This window comes from Polyergus mexicanus, unplaced genomic scaffold (genome assembly GCF_030449975.1).
Source record: "Polyergus mexicanus isolate NDT 795.1 unplaced genomic scaffold, iyPolMexi1.0 SCAF_16, whole genome shotgun sequence".
Classification (NCBI taxonomy): Eukaryota; Metazoa; Arthropoda; class Insecta; order Hymenoptera; family Formicidae; genus Polyergus; species Polyergus mexicanus.
Window position 1 is genome coordinate 4597082 of NW_027223336.1, and position 20786 is coordinate 4617867.

The following is a 20786-nucleotide window of genomic DNA, read 5'->3' on the forward strand; positions in this document are numbered from 1 at the left end:
ACGCGCTTGACGAAAAAAAGGGGAAAAACATTTGCTAAAATTGAAGACAATAGCGTCCTCCGGACGACAGAAAAAATTTTACTATATTGGAGGATTGTCCTCCCGATTGGAGGACGTCTGACAATCCTACATGACGGTTACAAATGATTTCGCAGGCATCTACGACGCGTTGGTGGAGCGTCTCTTCATTTGCAATTGCAGTTGCATAAATTAGGATTTTTAAGTGTTCCCACAGGTAAAAATCTAATGAATTTAGGTCAAGTCATGGTATTGAATTGAATGTAATCCTTCAGTTATACCTTATAAATCAGGCATTACCGGACATATGTGTATATGACATTTTTTTCTTATTTATGTGTGGAGAGCTCGACCCCAAAGTTTGCACAAGTATTTCTGAATCACCCTGTATATACACGCGCTCTCTACTTAATACCTTAGATTTAAATATTAAGGTATTGAGGAATTACTATAAGTATCTCGTATTATTCTTCATGATAATTTGTACATTTAATCCTAAGAAATACTTAATCGCACGGCTAGTTGAGGGTTAAAACGAAGGATAGCACGAATAGGTTCATTGAGGATCGAGACGAATGTGCGATTTGTTCTGGATTAACATCTCAAGAATCATTTAATTTAAATGACGTGTTTATACTTCGCTATGAAACGTGATTGTAATACTTAACGTAATTCAATTATTAACGTGCATTTTCGTGCATAAAGACATTCGTCTCGGTCCACAACTTCTATTATTAATCCGATATCGACATGTATATCTGTATACATAAACAGAAACGATTATCTCACTCGAGTGTGCTTCCCCCTATGATAAGGGAACACTTTCGATATCCTTATATGGGCATCTTAAATCTTTCTGGGTATAAAGAGAGAGTCAATATCATTGTGGTTACATATACTTAATAAGAACGTGATAATCGTCGGCCTACAGTACTCGATAACGCTTTTGACATTGCTGGAATCGACTTGGGAAGTGATTGGAATGCCATCTTTCCAATTTGAAGAGTCATCGAGACTCATCGCTTGTCCATAGATTTTTGCAAAAGACTGAGAATAGTGTAATTTCAATTATTTTTATTATATCGGCGTATACATCTTTAATTAATATACGTCTACTTCGTATTACTCTTTTGTTTATCAAGGAAAGTTATCAATGCCAAAAAGAATATTTAAATATTTTGTAAACTTTTAAAATTAGAAATTTATTTTGAAATATAGGAAAGTAAGAATACAAAAAGGCTGTTTTTCCGAAAGTGACCTATCGATTTAAAAATTAAGGTTTTGTATATATTATATAAAGTAAAGGTTGAAAAGAGATCAAACTTAAAGTTGGAACCACGGCAAATTATTTTTTCGTTTTTTATTATCATAAGTATAAATAATAATTCAATCCTGCGACATGGATTGAGTTGGAAAAAAATCTAAATTTTTTTCAGGGTGAAGGTGCAGGGACACAGTGGATTCTGCCCCCCCCCCCTTTTCCCACGGGGAGGGGGCTCCACTTTTGAAAGATAACACCTAACTCAAACCTATTTCTGATTTAAAACTCAAATTTGGTTTAGGTTAGGTTACATCTTCCAAAAGTGAAGGTTGAAAAGAGATCAAACTTAAAGTTGGAGCCACGGCAAATTATTTTTTCGATTTTTATTATCATAAGTATAAATAATAATTCAATCCTGCGACATGGATTGAGTTGGAAAAAAATCTAAATTGTTTTCAGGGTGAAGGTGCAGGGACACAGTGGATTCTGCCCCCCCCCCCTTTTTCCCACTGGGAGGGGGCTCCACTTTTGAAAGATAACACCTAACTCAAACCTATTTCTGATTTAAAACTCAAATCTGGTTTAGGTTAGGTTACATCTTCCAAAAGTGAAGGTTGAAAAGAGATCAAACTTAAAGTTGGAGCCACGGCAAATTATTTTTTCGATTTTTATTATTATAAGTATAAATAATAATTCAATCCTGCGACATGGATTGAGTTGGAAAAAAATCTAAATTTTTTTCAGGATGAAGGTGCAGGGACACAGTGGATTCTGCCCCCCCGCCTCCCCCTTTTTCCCACGGGCAGGGGGCTCCACTTTTGAAAGATAACACCTAACTCAAACCTATTTCTGATTTAAAACTCAAATCTGGTTTAGGTTAGGTTACATCTTCCAAAAGTGAAGGTTGAAAAGAGATCAAACTTAAAGTTGGAGCCACGGCAAATTATTTTTTCGATTTTTATTATCATAAGTATAAATAATAATTCAATCCTGCGACATGGATTGAGTTGGAAAAAAATCTAAATTTTTTTCAGGGTGAAGGTGCAGGGACACAGTGGATTCTGCCCCCCCCCCTTTTTCCCACTGGGAGGGGGCTCCACTTTTGAAAGATAACACCTAACTCAAACCTATTTCTGATTTAAAACTCAAATCTGGTTTAGGTTAGGTTACATCTTCCAAAAGTGAAGGTTGAAAAGAGATCAAACTTAAAGTTGGAGCCACGGCAAATTATTTTTTCGATTTTGATTATTATAAGTATAAATAATAATTCAATCCTGCGACATGGATTGAGTTGGAAAAAAAATCTAAATTTTTTTCAGGGTGAAGGTGCAGGGACACAGTGGATTCTGCCCCTCCTCCCCCCCCTTTTTCCCACGGGGAGGGGGCTCCACTTTTGAAAGATAACACCTAACTCAAACCTGTGTCTGATTTAAAACTCAAATCTGGTTTAGGTTAGGTTACATCTTCCAAAAGTGAAGCCCCCCCCCCCCCCGTAGGAGAGGCAGAACCCACTGCGTCCACACATATACTTTCCCAGCCACACACAATTGTAGGGTGGACTTTGCTTCGCGTTGTAAAGTATATGCGTGGACGCAGTGGGTTTTGCTCCTCCCCCGTTTACGCATTCGATTGTACGTAGTAATTTGACACGTAAGCTTTTTGAAATATTATCGAAATAATATTCTAGTATTAATGTCAGAAAATTATTTGTTATTAATTAGTTGTATTTAATAATTTTTTTTTTGTTAGTAACTTTGTATTCAAAAACGAGCGACACTTAAAACCTTTTGGGAGGTACTCAGGACAATGATCTTGATAACATTTGTCAAGGTGATTGACGTTTGAAGAGGCTGCTTTTATATAAATGTATGTGTGTTTGTTAATTTGTAAGATTTTAACACACAAATGAAAGAAAAATTAACACGTGATTTTCGCCGTGGCGGAAATTATTTTTTTCCTATTTGTTTTTGATTACTTTTTAAGTTCCTACAAGGACGATGCATGAAATTCGATGGGTTACATTCGGCAGAATATCCGACAAAAAAGTACCAAAAGGTCTATCTAGATAGGACATATAAAATAAACGAAAGAAATAATCGTATGTGAAAATTATATATCGAGAAGTAGAAAATAAGCGATTATACATTCTTGAGGAGTCAAGAATTACGAAAAATGGCATTGCACTCACTTCGAGACATTTTCACGCGTATCTACTATCCGCAAATAATTCGTGGGTCCTTTTCATAATCGAGTCGTCGCCGTCGATGAATTGATATCGTAAGTTTCACTAACACGTGAGAGAGGTCAATGCAATAAACATTGCCAATATTGAATTGATGCACGATGAGAAACAGAGCGATTGTAAATAAAGAAAATATGCTTGCGCATAGTGTTTGGCTAGCAGAAGGCCCGCGCGATTCCTTTTTATTGCGATATGTAGTTAGTGTTATGTACATGTGTCTATATGTGTCTCACACGTTCTATCTATCTCTGTATGTATCTATACATACACATATATACACACACGCAGAAAAATGTGTACCGTGTATACATATTATAAATACAACGTGCGTGTGTACTTGCAAAGGAATCGTCTCGGGTTGTTTTTCCCGAATTCTGATGAGCTTTGGATAGTATCGTTTATATAAAATAGTTTAAAAAAATAAGATAGAGAGAGAGAGAGAGAGAGAGAGAAAGAGAAAAGTATTTTTTATATTTACGAATCCTGTCATGAATCTTTGATAAAGAATAGAAAAATTTTGTAATGAATTTGTATATTCCAATCGTAGCAATTGCAACGATATATTATGATCCTAATAGAAGAATTTGAAATATCTAACATTTTATAAATATAAAATAATTCAAAAAGTACTTAATGAAAAAATACTTTATTATAGTGTTTTGGAAAGCTCTCGAGGTAAGCTATAAGAATATGCAATAAAAAAATAGGGGGTTGCGCTTAAGAAATTAAAGGTGACTTTGACTTGACCTTAACGATGCCATCCAAGGTCAAACCGATGACACCATCTTATGTTCCCCTCAAAACCATACAATTTTTGTTGAAAACGTTTTTCTCTAAAATGCTTAGTTTTTGAAAGAAAAAGGGTGTACGGGTGGTCCAGGACACTGTATATACGGTACATATATATGTATTTTTTTTCTCTAAGCAAAATTTTTTTTAATGCATAAAAGATAAAACTATCGGTAAATTAATACTGACAAGGAATAAAAGCCGAAGCTATTGAAGAAGTTACTACAATGTAATAGCGAAAGTGTAAGATTATACATGTATAGATGATGACACATGATATATTCTGCTAAGAGAGAAAAAACGAGAAGGAGAAATTCAATATAGAGAAAATTTCCAATGTTCCAAAAATGTCTATGGAGATGTAGCGAATTCGCGACGTATGAAAGATTAAATCTGCAATAAAATACAGACTTGATTGAAATTTCCCTCGCGATATATATCCGACGCTCATCAGAATCATACATTCGGAAATATTGTCTTGCCGGTGCTGTATTATATATAATAATACGACGCGATGTGTGAGGACAATTGGCGAGGAAAGGAAGATAAATTTATAGTGCCGTGTACGTACAATCTACTTCGTAGTAGCAGAGCATTCAGATGTAATCGTGTTGCTATAATAGTACGTGAGAGTTATCGCGAACGTTTTGAAAGGCCAAAATGTTGTTCAATTATACGTATTATTATTATAAAACGCTTCTGAACAGTCGATGTAACATATACGATTGGCGGTAAAATCTCACCGCATCTCGGTAATGGAATCCGCTTTGAAGAGAATCAAACTCCGTCACGATATCTTATTAATATATCTTTCATTTTGCACATTCCGTCGCGTATTTTCACAAATACGGGATCGTATATTTTATCAAATGAAGAAGCATTTGAGCAAATTTTATTGACGCATTCCAATGAGAAATTTGATTTTTTATCTTCTAGCAAAGACCACATGTACAACGATAAATAAGAGTAATAATTAATATTACAAATGATATTTTATGGACTAGATCGACTTGCTTTATCGGACGGAGTTGATGAAAAATCCACGACGATTATTAAAGTTTTACCGTGGATGCAGATTTTACTGCCGTGATAGCTTCATGACACACGCAGTAGCTTTGTTAACTCAATACCCCTCTGATGGGTACTACTGTCATCGTAATTGTTAGGATCCCGATCCTATAAACGTATTACTAACAACGTTAGCAATTTTGAGAGTGTGATATTTTTTTAACATATCCCCGGGAATTAAATATTTTGGAATCTGAATCTGACGCAAGAATAATTCTTATTAAATCGGGCAAAAAATTCAGAAAGAATTAAGAGATCATCGTGAGATCGAATGCGTGCGCGAGAAAGATGCTGTGTTGCTTAAAAAAATATTGAGATTATTCTAACATAATATTCAATCATTTTCTTTTTTCGTGAATATGATAAGAAATATTGTTTACGGTTTTGAAAGTTTTTTTTTTTTTTAATGTAATTTTCAGCGATTGTCGTGCTCAAAATTATCGTGCATGTTCCTTCTCGATTAATATAAATCTGTCCTGCTTGCAAGCGCCAAGTGGCATGTACGCAGATGTTTCTGTGTGTGTTTCCTGTGTGCTTATACAGAACTGACGTTGATGCCACTCGTGAAATAACATTTGTTTTGTAATTTTTCGATCATATTGCCGAACAAATCAATGTGCAAATAAATTTAGCAGTCTCTCTTTCATTGTTACATAATAATCCGTCAAATATATTATTGATATTATATATGACCGTTAATTAATGCCATATATCATATGTATATATAAATATGTTTTTTTACCTTTCGATGTGATCTTGTTGTATTCATATACATATATATATTAAGAATACATGATACATGATACATGATACATGATCAACTTGATAATTTTAATTTTTATAGATGACATATCCCATACAGCACCGCAAGATTGCAACAACATTGCAGCAACATTTTTCTGCAAGATTGCAACATTGCAGAAACATTGCGAGATGTTGCTGCAACGTTGTTATGATATTGCAGCAACAGTAAAATGTCCGCCTACAGAAAATTGCAATATAATATTGCAGCAACATTGCAATATAATATATATGCAATAATGCTTTATGTATATTTATCGACATAATATCTGTAACATATGAAAAAAATAATAAGAAATTAGGCATATAAGAATCAGGATTTAGTGTGTATATAGATTTTCTGTATTATAATAATAACCAAATTATAAATTGCAAATTTTTCGGTACATATTCGACTTCCTTCAGTGACAAAGAATATCTAAGAGAAATAAGAAAAAACTCAATTTGCAATTTTGTAAATTCACAATCTCTTTTTAACCGAAATATTCAGATATGCAAAAAGATTGTGGTGGATTTACGCATACAAGTTTTTTCACAACTCTATTGTCTTCATATAATCTCAAAATTTATTTATTAAAATCTGAAGTATCTTTTGCATGTTAAAAAAAATTATTATCAAATTTTTGATTTTATATAAGAATGAAAACTATTAAAAGAATTCTTAGTCCAATGTCTGAGTGTTCCCTGTATTGGGGTTATATCATACAGTTTAAGCTAATAAAAATAGTTATTATATCTTTAATCTTATTAGTCGCTCTTTGTAAACTTTATATAATCATCGTGACTAAAAATTAAATGCGGAATAGATAGCGCAATATGCGCCGCATAGCGGTAAACGAATGAACTAGCGATTATCGAATACTTTCTTTGGAATATTTTTGGAATGTTGCTGTAACATTACTAAAGTTATATTGTAAAATAATGTCTTTGTAATATTTCTGCAACATTAAAATACAATATGCAATATTGCAATATTGCAGCAATGTTGTTGCAAGCTTTAGTGCTGTATGGGATGTAACTTGCAAGTTATAACTCGTTTCTTAATTCTTGATATATCTTGATATATATTTCTTTATTTATCTTTAAAATAGTTGAAAAATTGAAACATAATTTTAACAGAAATATAATTTTTAATAATGGATCGAAAATATTTCATTTTTAATAAAATTCATGAGAAGATTTGAAATGTACGCATTGAAACATGCACCCGAATAAATAAAAGTAAATATAGCGTATCTTTCTGTACTCGAATCATTCAGAGGCGAACCAGCCAAGATGGACAGCATCAATTGGAGCAAATCACATCCTTTTCGTTTTATCGTCAAATCAGGACGAGTCTGAAGCGCGGTAACTCGAACCACGTTGCGGTTATGAGGAACATGCAAAGAGCATTAAACATTCGACGTCGAGCACCATGACATACGCATAGTCCATGGATGAATATAAATTATTTTTTTTATAGACGTCCGTGAGATTTTGAAATCAATAAAATCATAACATACGCATAAAATCGAGCACATGCGTAACCTCAGATCTGAAATGTTATCGAACTATATCAAAGCATACGATGTGTTGTAAAAGTAATTATTAATAATCTTATAATGTGGCTAATTGTATATAAAAAGACAAAAACGCAAAATGTATATTGTTTGATATTTAAATTAATAATATTCTGAATAATGTGTGATATATAAAGATAAAATAATATCGGAGATTCTTATAATGTATTAATTGAGGAATCTGCAATTGTTCTTATTAGAATTGTCCTTCAGATGTTATTTGTAGATACAACAATAATGCAACCGAATTACATTCATAATCTCATCAAAATAAGATCGGAAAGAAAAAACAAATTAAAGATAAATGTACTTAACGAATTTTCGCGATTTTATCTATTTATTTGATATTAACACACTTCATCTAATTATTTATTAATATTATCAAAGAAATAATGAACGAAAATTTATTTTGACTTTATAAAAAAATTTATAGCTGACATACGTATGTAATTACTCGCATAATTTTATGCGCGCTGCATTTATTTTATCGGGTGTAGACACGATAATCGCTGAGAATCAAAATCAAATAAAAAATTACATCGCAGACATTTATAATGTTATTTAATCGTGCAAGTGTGCCAAGAATTCGACAAAAGCCAAGTGATTAAACGAAGACATATTTTTATCATGATCTGTTAATCCATGCGTCTCTTCCATTTCACCCGCATTTGCTCGTTTTATTTTATCATTAGAAAATGAATGAATTCTTTTTAGCACTACATTTTATCCTTCGACAAACAATATAATTCGCAAATTTAATAAATATATTAGTAAAATTTTTAATCATTAAATACTATCATTTTTTTCTAAATCACTAACATTAGGATAAATCTATGGGTATGGTTGAATTTAATTTGTGATAGTATTTAATGATTAATGATGAGATATTGAATATATTTTTTAATGATTTAATTCATATCTCTATTGGTTCAGATTATTTCTTAAACAGTTGATGGATCTTCATCACCAACTTACGTATTATTGTAAAATGCGAATAATATATTATTTTGTAATATAATCATTTCTGAGTCTCCAATGTCTGCAAGGGATATCTCATATATGTGTATAAAAGCTATATTTTCTTAATTCTTACATTTTTTTGTATTATTTGTCTTCGGATATCTGACAACATTGCGACTGAAATGATTCCTGGATATTCAGATGGATTTATAAATATACTATATATATATATATATATACAGGGTTGGGAAGTAACGCGTTACTTGTAACGCCGTTACCGTTACAGTTACTTTTTTTCGGTAACTGTAACGGTAATGGCGTTACAAATTTTATTTGTAACGGAAAAAGTAACTTCGTTACATTTTTCGGTAACGAGTAACGAATTTAACAGTTACTTTTATCGTTACTTTTTTCAAATTTTTTGATTTATTTAAGATATTATTCTTGCTATTGTGCGTGATAAAATTTTTATCTTAACCGTAAAGCCGTAAGCAAATCGACCAATTAGCATTCTTATTATGTTGTAAAAATGCTTGAATGTGATTGATCAACTTATGGCTCTTGCAGACCAGTGATGACGCGACGCGCGATATCCAATGAGAGCTTTATCTTTTCGGAAAAGCAGAGCTCTCATTTACTACCAGTTCTAAGTACCTTGCAACAAAAATTAGAAAATCTCAATAAATCTGACCTTATAGATTGCCATTCATTAGTTGAAGCTATTCAGCAAGGTTTAAATAAAAGGTAACTTATTAATTTGATTAATACATATGTTATTTAATTTTAAATAAGGATTTAATCGAAAAATATTATTTTATTTTAAACTATTGATTCAAAAGTATTAATTTCAATAAAACAAACAATGTCGCTTAATTTACTATATTTGATTTTAAATTTCTTACAATATTTGAAACAAAAGAATTAATAATAGCAGCATGTTTACATCCAAAATTTAAGTTAAACTGGTTAACCGGAGAAAAAAGAAAATGTGCTGAAAATTACTTGGAGGATTTATTGGGAATCCGATCAACTGAAAATTCTTCAAAAGCTGGAAAATCTGACGATCACGATGATTTTTTCATTTTTGAGCAAAAAACGGTGCAAAATGAATCTGAACAAGAAGAATTGCAACGGTTTTTAAAATCAAATATAGAAATATAGAAATATAGAAATGTTAAACGACTATCCAAAACTTAAAAAACTTTTTATTAAATATAATACAGCTCTACCAAGCAGTGCATCTGTAGAAAGAATGTTTAGCATCGGTGGCTCTGTATTAACACCACAAAGAGGGCATTTAAATGATGATACTATGGAGCAACAAATTTTATTAAAAATTAATAAAGAATTTCGATAAAATTTAATCATTTATTTTGTAATAAACCTTGAATGAAATCTTGCTTACAATTTTTTAAAAGTTTTTCTTATGCAAAATAATTTATTAGTTTGTATTGTAAAAAAGTAACGGAAATTGTAACGACTCGTTACTTTTTAGTAACTATAACGGTAACGAGTTACTTTTTAAAATTAGTAACGAGTAACGGTAACGAGTTACTTTTTAGAAAAAATAACGGTAACGGTAACGAGTTACTTTTATAAAGTAACTTTCCCAACCCTGTATATATATATATATATATATATATATATATATATATATATATATATATATATTTGAAGAATTGGGAATGGGGAAGATGGGTTGAAGAAATCATATGTATACGGCAATCGATAGCGATGGACTAGTTGTACCGATTTTAAAGCTTAATACTTTATGGATTAGCTTAAACAAAATATTCGAGCGCTTTTTTCTCTTAATTGTTAATTAATTATAATTTTCGACGTTAGTGTGTTATTAGAAGAAATATATTGCTAGCCAAATTCATAACACTTAGTCCATTCCTATCTGTCCGAAAAATTACCGTATAATAATGTTAATTAATTTCAGTAAGGAAGCGATCCTTCAATTATGTCACGAACGATTGTCATTTAATCATGAGACTGTTTGGCAATATATAAATATACATATATATTATTTAAATAAAGTAATAAGAATTATTTTTATTATGATTATCGGTATTATCGTCATCGAGCGATGTACAATATTGATTCTCGTATACATTGCAAATTATTATATTCTTTACTGACGTTCTCCCTTTACTACAATCGTATATTTTTTGTCATTAAAAAGAGAGATTTAATATTATTATCCCAAAAATGACGCTCCCTGCTAAGTATACCGACATTTTAATCATTGAATTTTGAACTGTTGAAACATTTCATCATTATAAACTATTAAATCAACCGTCTTAAAAAGATCATTATCTGTAGTACTTTATATATATAACCCTCTTTACCCTCGATCACTTTATTTTTGCTTTATTTTAACGAGTTTCTTATCCTGGTTTCTTTATTTGCTCCCTTACAGACTCATCTGTAGACAAGTGAATGGAGATAGTTGTAGAAAAAGCGAAAAGAGAGCGAGAAAAATGATTGCGGGACACAAATATGACTGGCCTGACGGGCAGTTGGTTTGGCATTTATAGAAATCTCTGGAATTAGTGTATGAAAAAGGCATTAGTATTAAGTTCGTTGTAAGTCTAAACACGTAGCAAATAAGTAAAGTGTGTTCGCAATTGACACAGAGTGCTATCGATATATCCCTTTTACACCGAGAGAAGAATTAGTTCGATTTTATATTTCATCTAGAAGTTTTGCAAAATGACTAAAAAACGATAGAAACAAAATTAAAATTAAGGAATCATGTTTCAATTTGGGCAATTGTGAATTATAATAACAATTATATTTACTAAAAGAAAAAAAACCATTTTCCTCTCGGTGTTTTTTTTTCTAAAGATCTGTAAAATCCCCTTCTCCGCAAGAAAATTTTTATTTATGTATTTAAAACTATTATAATTTAATATAATTGTTCTCAGAGTTAACAATTATATTATAAATTATAAATATTTAATATAGTACGAATCTCAAAATTTTCAGAAATATTTTAGAAGATATTTCTTCGAGATACATCACGCATATACAATTTTGTAATAATAATTGAGACAATTATACTTATTCATAAATCCTTTGTCAGATTTTTGTCAGGTTAGGTTTCAACTCGATTGCTTCGGTGCTGCTTTCGGCAACGAGTGCATTACGATTAAGTTATTTATTTTTTTCTGTTACCCGTTACTGCCTCGTATATCAATTAAGATATTATTTCGTGGCTATTAAGTACATGCAACATGTACTGTGTCTGTGCATATAGACTCTCTAAAGATCTTCCATTCAAATCTCTATCTTTATAGTTTCGAAATAATATAATAATTATAATATTGTGAGTATAAACGGTCGAGCAGCGGTGTTTTACTTAGACATTATTTTATTAAAGTGTATGTGTGTCTTGATTGCGGAAAATAGCTTGTCATTCGATAGCGTGCGCGTTTAAATGTGTTCAAGTTTAACACATAGTGGATGTCTTCCGGGAAATACATCCGCGAGACGCGAATGAGCAGAGATCGTAAGTGCTGAGATATAAATTGAAGTGGAAGGTGTTAGCGGTAACTAGCAATTACCTCAATTGATCTTGGCATAGATATTTTAATACGAGACTTGCCTCAATTGCCACAAGTTAATTGTCCTAACAGGCGCAAGTTTCTGTTTCTGTGCGCGTATCTCTGCCATTGAAACTATATCGAATTCGTCGCGATAATTGCGTTATCATTCCATATGCGTAAATAGGGTGTCGCGAAATTCTTGCATAATTCTTGTACCTTCTTGTACATATAAATCTGAGCATTCTCGATCTTAAATTACCCGCGATTTGGCAAATTGTCGTGTACGATAATGAAGTGTTAATATTAATAAGAATTCTGTGTACATATACTTGCTGTGAAAAAAAAATTAATTCGAGAAACATTCCTTTTACGATCCCCATAATCTTTCATTTTTTCGCGTTTTTCGTTCACGCAGTATTAAAAGCAAATCCTCTTTCGATAAAAAAGAGGCGACCGCGCGAATGTGACGCAACAACGTAGAAGAGAACACTCGTAGTCCATAAATAATTTGGGAATAGGTCTAAATCTCTAAATCCTAGAAAAAATGTAATAGGATATAAGTATAATTATGCAATAATTGAGGAAGATAAAGGAAATACGGTTATTGATCTTTCATAATGTGATATAAATTTCCCTTATCTTTCGTTAGTCTTTTTATTTTAACACGAACTACTTAATTATTACAATTATATCAGAGTGATTAATATCGTAAATTAAAGGTGAATAATTAAATTGCAAACGAGTAAAAGAATTGGCACATGACGAAGAATATGTATTATTTAAAATAATACATTAAATTAATTAATTATAACGTTCTACATTCTTTTTCCATATATAAATTCAAGAAGAATATATAATTCTTGTTGGGAAAAAAAAACTCTATTATTTTAATCATTCAATTATTCAATTAGCACAATATGCGAATGTAGAATGTAGAATGAGGGGCCAATAACCATACATATTATACATATTGTGAAGTTAATAATATATATAAAGTAATAATAAAATTCTATTATATAACGGATATCATATAAGAAAGAATCTCATTACGATTTCACGTAACAATTGAAATGTAATTTGCGATATGCGTGATATTTATGTGAGAACTCGGTGCGCTTGAAACAATATTCAAGTGTCGCTCTCGATGTTCCATCTGTACATATTTACAGAATGATATTATTTGCATGTATAAAATATAGATATATTTATATATGTAATGTATATGTATACATATAAAAAAATAACGCATCTATTGAAATATAGATTGCTGAGTATTCGGCAACGAGCGTATTTTGTGAATAAATTTAAGATTTCTCGTCGAAAAGTCAAATAATCTTAGAAAAAAGATACGTGTCGATATACATTAATCCCTTTTATTCATTACAAGCTACTAAAAGTCAAAAGAAGTTTAAGTTTTCGACAAAATAATTCTTTTATCACAGATACGCTTGTTATCGAACAATCGCTACATGCGCGCCGATCGTGCATTTTCTTTTTTCTTCTTGCGACATTATCGCGATATCTTCATACCTCGTTAGGCGGATAGTTTATTCCAGCCCCTATTCATGTACGATAACGAAGAATAAATTATTGTTGCGTCCTATTTATTTATAACGAAAATGATTTTCTTTTTTTGTACTTGCCCGTTCATTAAGAGTCCCATATTTTCCACGTCACACAATGTAATGCGGCACAATTTATCGTATCTATTGACGGATATCAGCTTCAATCATAGATTAGTCTTGAATCGCTCTGAGATTGTAACGTGAGAATATTACTGCGGAAAAGAAGGTGAGTATCCGAGGCGAGATAAGAATAAAAGCATGAACGAGAAAAAATGTATGTCATATAATTCACATTATAATGCACTCCGGCACAAATTCACTTTTAAAATTTATCTATTCCAGAAGATAATAATGTAATTAATATTTGTATCATTAAATATTCCATATTAAGCCGACGAATCTCAAATCATTTCGGATTACGATGTCATTATAATTATTACTTTAATTAGAGTGATCCTACATAAATGTCGAAGAAGAAGCTATCTATCTAGAAATTAACAAAGTACAACAAAGCAGGAGCTAATGAGATGGTTAAGATGACTCAGCTTACGTATAAAGGTTCACATCGATGAAGCAGAATTAGGACAGAGTTTCAACCTGGCTGCAATATATTCTGCATAAGGTAAGTATTATTTCACAACGTATACACAATATATTGCATACTGGTCGAACGAATGAAACGTCGATGAGACTGTTAATTTACAACGCAGAATTAATCGATCGTTGAAATGCATAAATATATTTGTACGGATATAATTTAACTTTCACCTCGAATATTTCGTACACACGAAAAGTAGCGCGTTATTATATAATGATGTGATTTCGTTTTAGACGTATTTTCTTCATTTTTGCGAGACCCACTTTTTTCGAGTTTCGTAAATATTAAATGATGCATCTAGGAAATAAATACAGCTTTAATCCGAGAATAATTCTTCCATTAGAACCGTAATTACCATAATCTCGATAAATAAGTAGATTACTGCTTTTGCCAAGCGAGACGATGATCGCGTTTTTCCTAATTTGTAACGGGCCGTAAACGCGTACTTTCTCAAGCTGCATGCGCTAGTTTCGCTCGTATCTAGATCTATATTCATCTTTTATGCAGCAATAAATTATAAATGGACAATAAATGCATTACTCTCAGGATAATGCGGGGGATTCTTTATTTTAAGAAATAAAATTGTATAAAATTAAGATATACCATACGTTGTTTTTATTTTAAAAAATATTTTGTATTGAGAGATTTGTAGATATATCAATTATATTTAAAAAATTGTATTTTATTATCGCATACGTTTTATTTTAATAATTGTCTTAATTAGTGATGAAATTGAGAGAAAATAAATATTATATGATACTAATTATTTTTAAAACACTATTTTTGAAAGATGTTTTTATAAAGATTAAAAATATAGTTTATATTTTAAAATATATTCTAGTATGTCGTTTCTAGATCGCTTCGACTAGCATGACAAGCAGATGCCTGCACGCGTCGTATTTATCGATCTTTTCGTATGATCGGTGTTTAAAAAGAATACACACTCGAGCAAGCACTCGAGCAAGTGTTTCGAGAGACCTGGCCGTATATGAGTCAAGGCTGTCGGGGGACCCTTACCTACTTTTTCCTTATATGGTACTGAATCAGACCGATAACTGTGTAACCGATGAGATATAACGGCCAATCTTACGCAAAGCGCGCTTATGCGTGACGATTTTGCGCAAATTAGACGCGGGTATATTCGATTTTTATTGCGAATTTTCCGTTGCGCGATACGTATCGCAAAAATGCTTATTGTAGAAAATTACATTCGTCGCAGATGCAAAAAAATGCAATTTGATATCGCTCGATTTTGAGGAGATTTGAATTAGCAATTGGTTCTAGTTAATTTGAATTATTATTACACGTTTTTAAAGGAAAGAAATAAAGCTGAGAGCACCGTCCGAGCCATAACGGCTTGACCATGACACGAGTTGACTCAAGGAGATCGGGTGAGGTACCTATAAATTGATCCCAATGCCAAAATTATCAGCGTGGCCGGTTCCTAGCGCTTTTCGATCGAAAACACAAGTGTCGGTTTTGAAAGTTTACGTCAACCTTCTCTCGCTTTTATACTCTCACTCCGTTTATAGACAAATAAATCGATCGTTTTAAACATCACTCGCGACCGTGATGATCTTCATGTAAGTGATTAAGATCAGAATAAGAAATCATATGAGATAATCTATTATGTATTATAAATTGATGATTAAATGAATTGAAGAAATCAAAATATATGTTAATAAAATTGATGTATTGATAATAAATTTAAAAAAATTCATCCAAAAATTGTTTGCTTTGTTTTACATTTATGTATCCTGTTAATTGTTATCTGTGATTTTTTGTGTCGTTTTCGAAAGTTTCGGTCAACCTTCTCTCGCTTTTATACTCTCACTCCGTTTATAGACAAATAAATCGATCGTTTTAAACATCACTCGCGACCGTGATGATCTTCATGTAAGTGATTAAGATCAGAATAAGAAATCATATGAGATAATCTATTATGTATTATAAATTGATGATTAAATGAACTGAAGAAATCAAAATATATGTTAATAAGATTGATGTATTGATAATAAATTTAAAAAAATTCATCCAAAAATTGTTTGCTTTGTTTTACATTTATGTATCCTGTTAATTGTTATCTGTGATTTTTTGTGTCGTTTTCGAAAGTTTCGGTCAACCTTCTCTCGCTTTTATACTCTCACTCTGTTTATAGACAAATAAATCGATCGTTTTAAACATCACTCGCGACCGTGATGATCTTCATGTAAGTGATTAAGATCAGAATAAGAAATCATATGAGATAATCTATTATGTATTATAAATTGATGATTAAATGAACTGAAGAAATCAAAATATATGTTAATAAGATTGATGTATTGATAATAAATTTAAAAAAATTCATCCAAAAATTGTTTGCTTTGTTTTACATTTATGTATCCTGTTAATTGTTATCTGTGATTTTTTGTGTCGTTTTCGAAAGTTTCGGTCAACCTTCTCTCGCTTTTATACTCTCACTCTGTTTATAGACAAATAAATCGATCGTTTTAAACATCACTCGCGACCGTGATGATCTTCATGTAAGTGATTAAGATCAGAATAAGAAATTATATGAGATAATCTATTATGTATTATAAATTGATGATTAAATGAACTGAAGAAATCAAAATATATGTTAATAAGATTGATGTATTGATAATAAATTAAAAAAAATTCATCCAAAAATTGTTTGCTTTGTTTTACATTTATGTATCCTGTTAATTGTTATCTGTGATTTTTTGTGTCGTTTTCGAAAGTTTACGTCAACCTTCTCTCGCTTTTATACTCTCACTCCGTTTATAGACAAATAAATCGATCGTTTTAAACATCACTCGCGACCGTGATGATCTTCATGTAAGTGATTAAGATCAGAATAAGAAATCATATGAGATAATCTATTATGTATTATAAATTGATGATTAAATGAATTGAAGAAATCAAAATATATGTTAATAAAATTGATGTATTGATAATAAATTTAAAAAAATTCATTCAAAAATTGTTTGCTTTGTTTTACATTTATGTATCCTGTTAATTGTTATCTGTATTTTTTTAATTGCACTATTTTATTAACAGAAAGTTAAGTGATTTTCTTTTTACGCATATAACAAAGGACCTAAAGACTAAATATATTTCTCATTAAAAAATCGATATTTTAAAATTATCATAGAATACTATATGTATAGAATTACAAAGGATATTTGGGACCAGCAGAAAAATACGATATTTTTCGGTCTCCGTTAAAAGATACGTGTTGGGCTACTTTCCAACACCTTGTATATCTTTGTAAGCATCGTTTCGGGAATTCGTTGCGACTTTGACTTTGCCCTTTGAGTTTCGCGGGCACCGGCGCATTTACCGATCATGATCTTTTTCACCATGTCGTTTTTCGCAATAGCTCAAATTGTCTTCCCCTGTGATCGGAACAGAGAGCTCGGCACGCACGCACATCCGTCATTCGCGCGTTCGCGATCTAAAGATAATCCGCGGGCGGTGGCCGGTGTACGTTTTCACAGATCCGTACGTAGAAGATTCGAACGGAGGGATATACGGTGGCACACGACAGTGGTAGGGATCGCAGACGGCCCCTACGTCGTCCTCGACGATCTCGAGGAACATCGCGAAGGAGAAAAGGTGGGAGCCACGACGAAGCGAGCTCACCGAGCGCCTCTGTGTCGCCCAGTCGTGACTTAGCTCGCAGGTCAAACACATCCCGGACGACGACAAATACGAACGTGAGTACCTGAGTAACATGTGGTACGTGTTCTGGAGCACGTCCGCGAGGAAATGTAAAGCAAAGAAAAGAGGTCTCTCCCCGCGTCCCCTGTATGGAAAGAAGTGTGGCATTCGCGTTCAAATACTGTGCTAAGTGATATTTTCGCAGGGACCTGGTTTGCCATGGTAACGTTCAGCAGACAACTTGGTTCTTACGTAAATGTCACTCACCGTCGTTTACATTCGTGTTCCACATTTCAACGGAATTTCAATAAATTTAAGTAAATACGCTTCGTGAAGGTTGAATATCGAGAATCCGCGAAGATATATCAGTATTTCGACCTGATACGTATAAAATGAATTTTTTATAAGAGGAATTTCACAAGGTACAACAAGATTGGATATCTATGAAGAACGAGAACCTATGAATCTTCAACTCAACGAAGATTCGATTTTAGTCACTTCGATTCTCGATGCGGAATGCCTGACTCCTGTTCACTTTTAAACACAAAGACTTCGAAGTATTCTTACATTTATATTTGGAAAGAAAAAAAAAAAAAAACAAGTCTGTTAGATATTGAACTGGCACGTTAGCGCATTAAACGATCGAATGAGTCTCTACAATTATTTGACGCAAATATAGTATTGCTAAGTTAATTTAAAATTAACGATGCCTGATGTTAAATTATAACTTTTAACTCAAAATTAATTTACAAATTCTAGAGAACAGATAACATCTAAAGTAATAAGAAAAAAAAATATACCGTAAATCTGATTAAAATCTTGTAAATTGCATACTTTATTTATTTTACAATTAAAGATATTGTACGAAAAAAAATTTAAGAACCGTTTATAAATTTTCTTTCGACAAAATTTGTTTCTCGAACAAAAGATCTTTAATATATGACGACAATGTTATTTAAAAAATTAATATCGCTCAACTTGACTGTACATCCGATATAGATATACTCTGGAAGATAAACTATTACGTCTCATTTAGGAGTTAATCATCACTGAACAATAAGTGACGCCTGTCTATGGACAATAAAAAGTGAAGTAACTCAATTATTTCATCGGTGTCGAACAGGATTACCTTGGTTCTTATTTTGGAACTCTCGATAGAATGAGATCATTAGCGATTGTCAGATGCGTACACGAAACGTATAAAATTTTATATAAATACGAAGATTTGAAAGAGTTTAGAAAAACACAATATTCATATGTTCAATGAATTACTAATGAGTTATATTATTTAAATGCCAATAAAAAGCATTATAAAAAGAACGATCGATTTAAATCTTCTATATGTATATATACGATTTATTTCAACTAAATGACATTATAATTCTATATTTGCGAAAAGAGAGGAGAAGAATTCGGCAAAAATATACCGCGATAACGGATTGCCATAGGTTAAGGGGCGCCCCTGGAATGCAGTGACTCATAAGAATTTTTTTTTTCGTGTAATAACTAGGACAAAACATTATTCAGAGTTTCAATCTCATTTCTTCATAATATATAGATAAATTTTTCTAACCTATTTCATTAAATTGCCGAGTTAAGTTTTACCCAGAAAATAAACTAGCGTTACTAACGAGTTACACGCTATCTTATATAGAATAAAAGAAATATTATCGTGCCACCACAAATTACATATATTATACTTAGAATTATATTATTAATTCGTTAACGATGCCACCAAGAGTGTCGCTAAAGATATTTAAGAACTTCATGTCACAACTTTCAATTAACTTTCTGCAATTTGGTGAAAAGCTATATAGTTTAGGATTAATAGTTCAATTAAAATTAAAGATTACAAAATATTCTTTTTTGATATATATAATAATAATCGTAAATATAATAAACTATTATATATGGAAAAAAAATTAATTTATAACTGGTATATAATATTGAAAGATTGTCTGAGAAACTTTAACGGACAGCATATTTTTATCTTTCCTCCCGCATAATTTCTTTACAATCGGAATATTAAACCTTCTGTATTACAGTTCGATAAAAAAAAAATAGCCGATGATTCGGCACGCACGCGATCATTTTTCTTTCATGCGTAACAGGATACCGCCAAGTTAAGTCACTCGGTCGGTGCGTTTAGGAGCCAGCGATGTTCGCTATGCGTAACCCGAAATGGCTTGGCCGTCAGTAGAGGCGGCAACGATTCTCGCCGCCCTCCTCTCGCTCTCGATACATAAAAATAACCCTCGCTTGCGATACGTAAGTTTTTGGATCAAAGAAACATGTATTTCGATAAATTAAATTTCGCTGGTCTTTCTCGGTTCAACTTTCCATTTATAGCAAATTCTTCACCATATTCTATTAATTATTAATTAATTGTATACTCTTTATTACGATGAGAGAGAAAGAGAAAGAAATTTCTCTCATAACTTTTATTTGTAAAACTATTGTAATACCGACGAGAAAACGCAAGAGAAATCGGCAACCTCTATGATACTGATTATCTCTTCTCGTACTTGTTTTGTCAATCACGCGTAAATATTTATAAAATAGATGAAGAAATATGATTATTATGTGATTATGATTATATGATGTGGCATGTCTCATTTAACTTCGCAGAATCTTTTGGTTAGTATTTCTGCTGCTTGAAACATTGCGCAAACTATATTTCTTCTTCGTTGCTTGCTTACCCAGCATCTCTG

The 20786-nt window shown here is 31.8% G+C and overlaps 2 protein-coding genes across 17 annotated transcripts in view; both read left to right on the plus strand.

The window, feature by feature from the left end:
• The window catches only part of Pip5k59b (Phosphatidylinositol 4-phosphate 5-kinase 59B), a 47932-nt gene extending 34060 nt beyond the window's left edge, over positions 1–13872 (plus strand). For 3 of the 8 annotated variants that reach the window (XM_070309106.1, XM_070309108.1, XM_070309115.1), the window contains exon 17: positions 7439–9058. In XM_070309106.1, the coding sequence (XP_070165207.1) occupies positions 7439–7597 (159 nt within the window). In that variant the 3' untranslated portion in view covers positions 7598–9058. Of the gene's footprint in view, positions 1–1454; positions 7230–7438; positions 9060–11123 lie in introns of those variants that run through there. The other 5 variants (XM_070309116.1, XM_070309117.1, XM_070309109.1 and 2 more) reach the window with 4 other exon arrangements.
• Positions 13873–17896: 4024 nt separating this feature from the next.
• The window catches only part of Tm1 (tropomyosin 1), a 51383-nt gene continuing 48493 nt past the window's right edge, over positions 17897–20786 (plus strand). Inside the window, exon 1 of one of the 9 annotated variants that reach the window (XM_070309132.1) lies at positions 17897–18131. The gene's annotated coding sequence lies outside the window, so the exon portion shown is untranslated. The remainder of the gene's footprint in view (positions 18132–20786) is intronic. The other 8 variants (XM_070309131.1, XR_011447981.1, XM_070309130.1 and 5 more) reach the window with 8 other exon arrangements.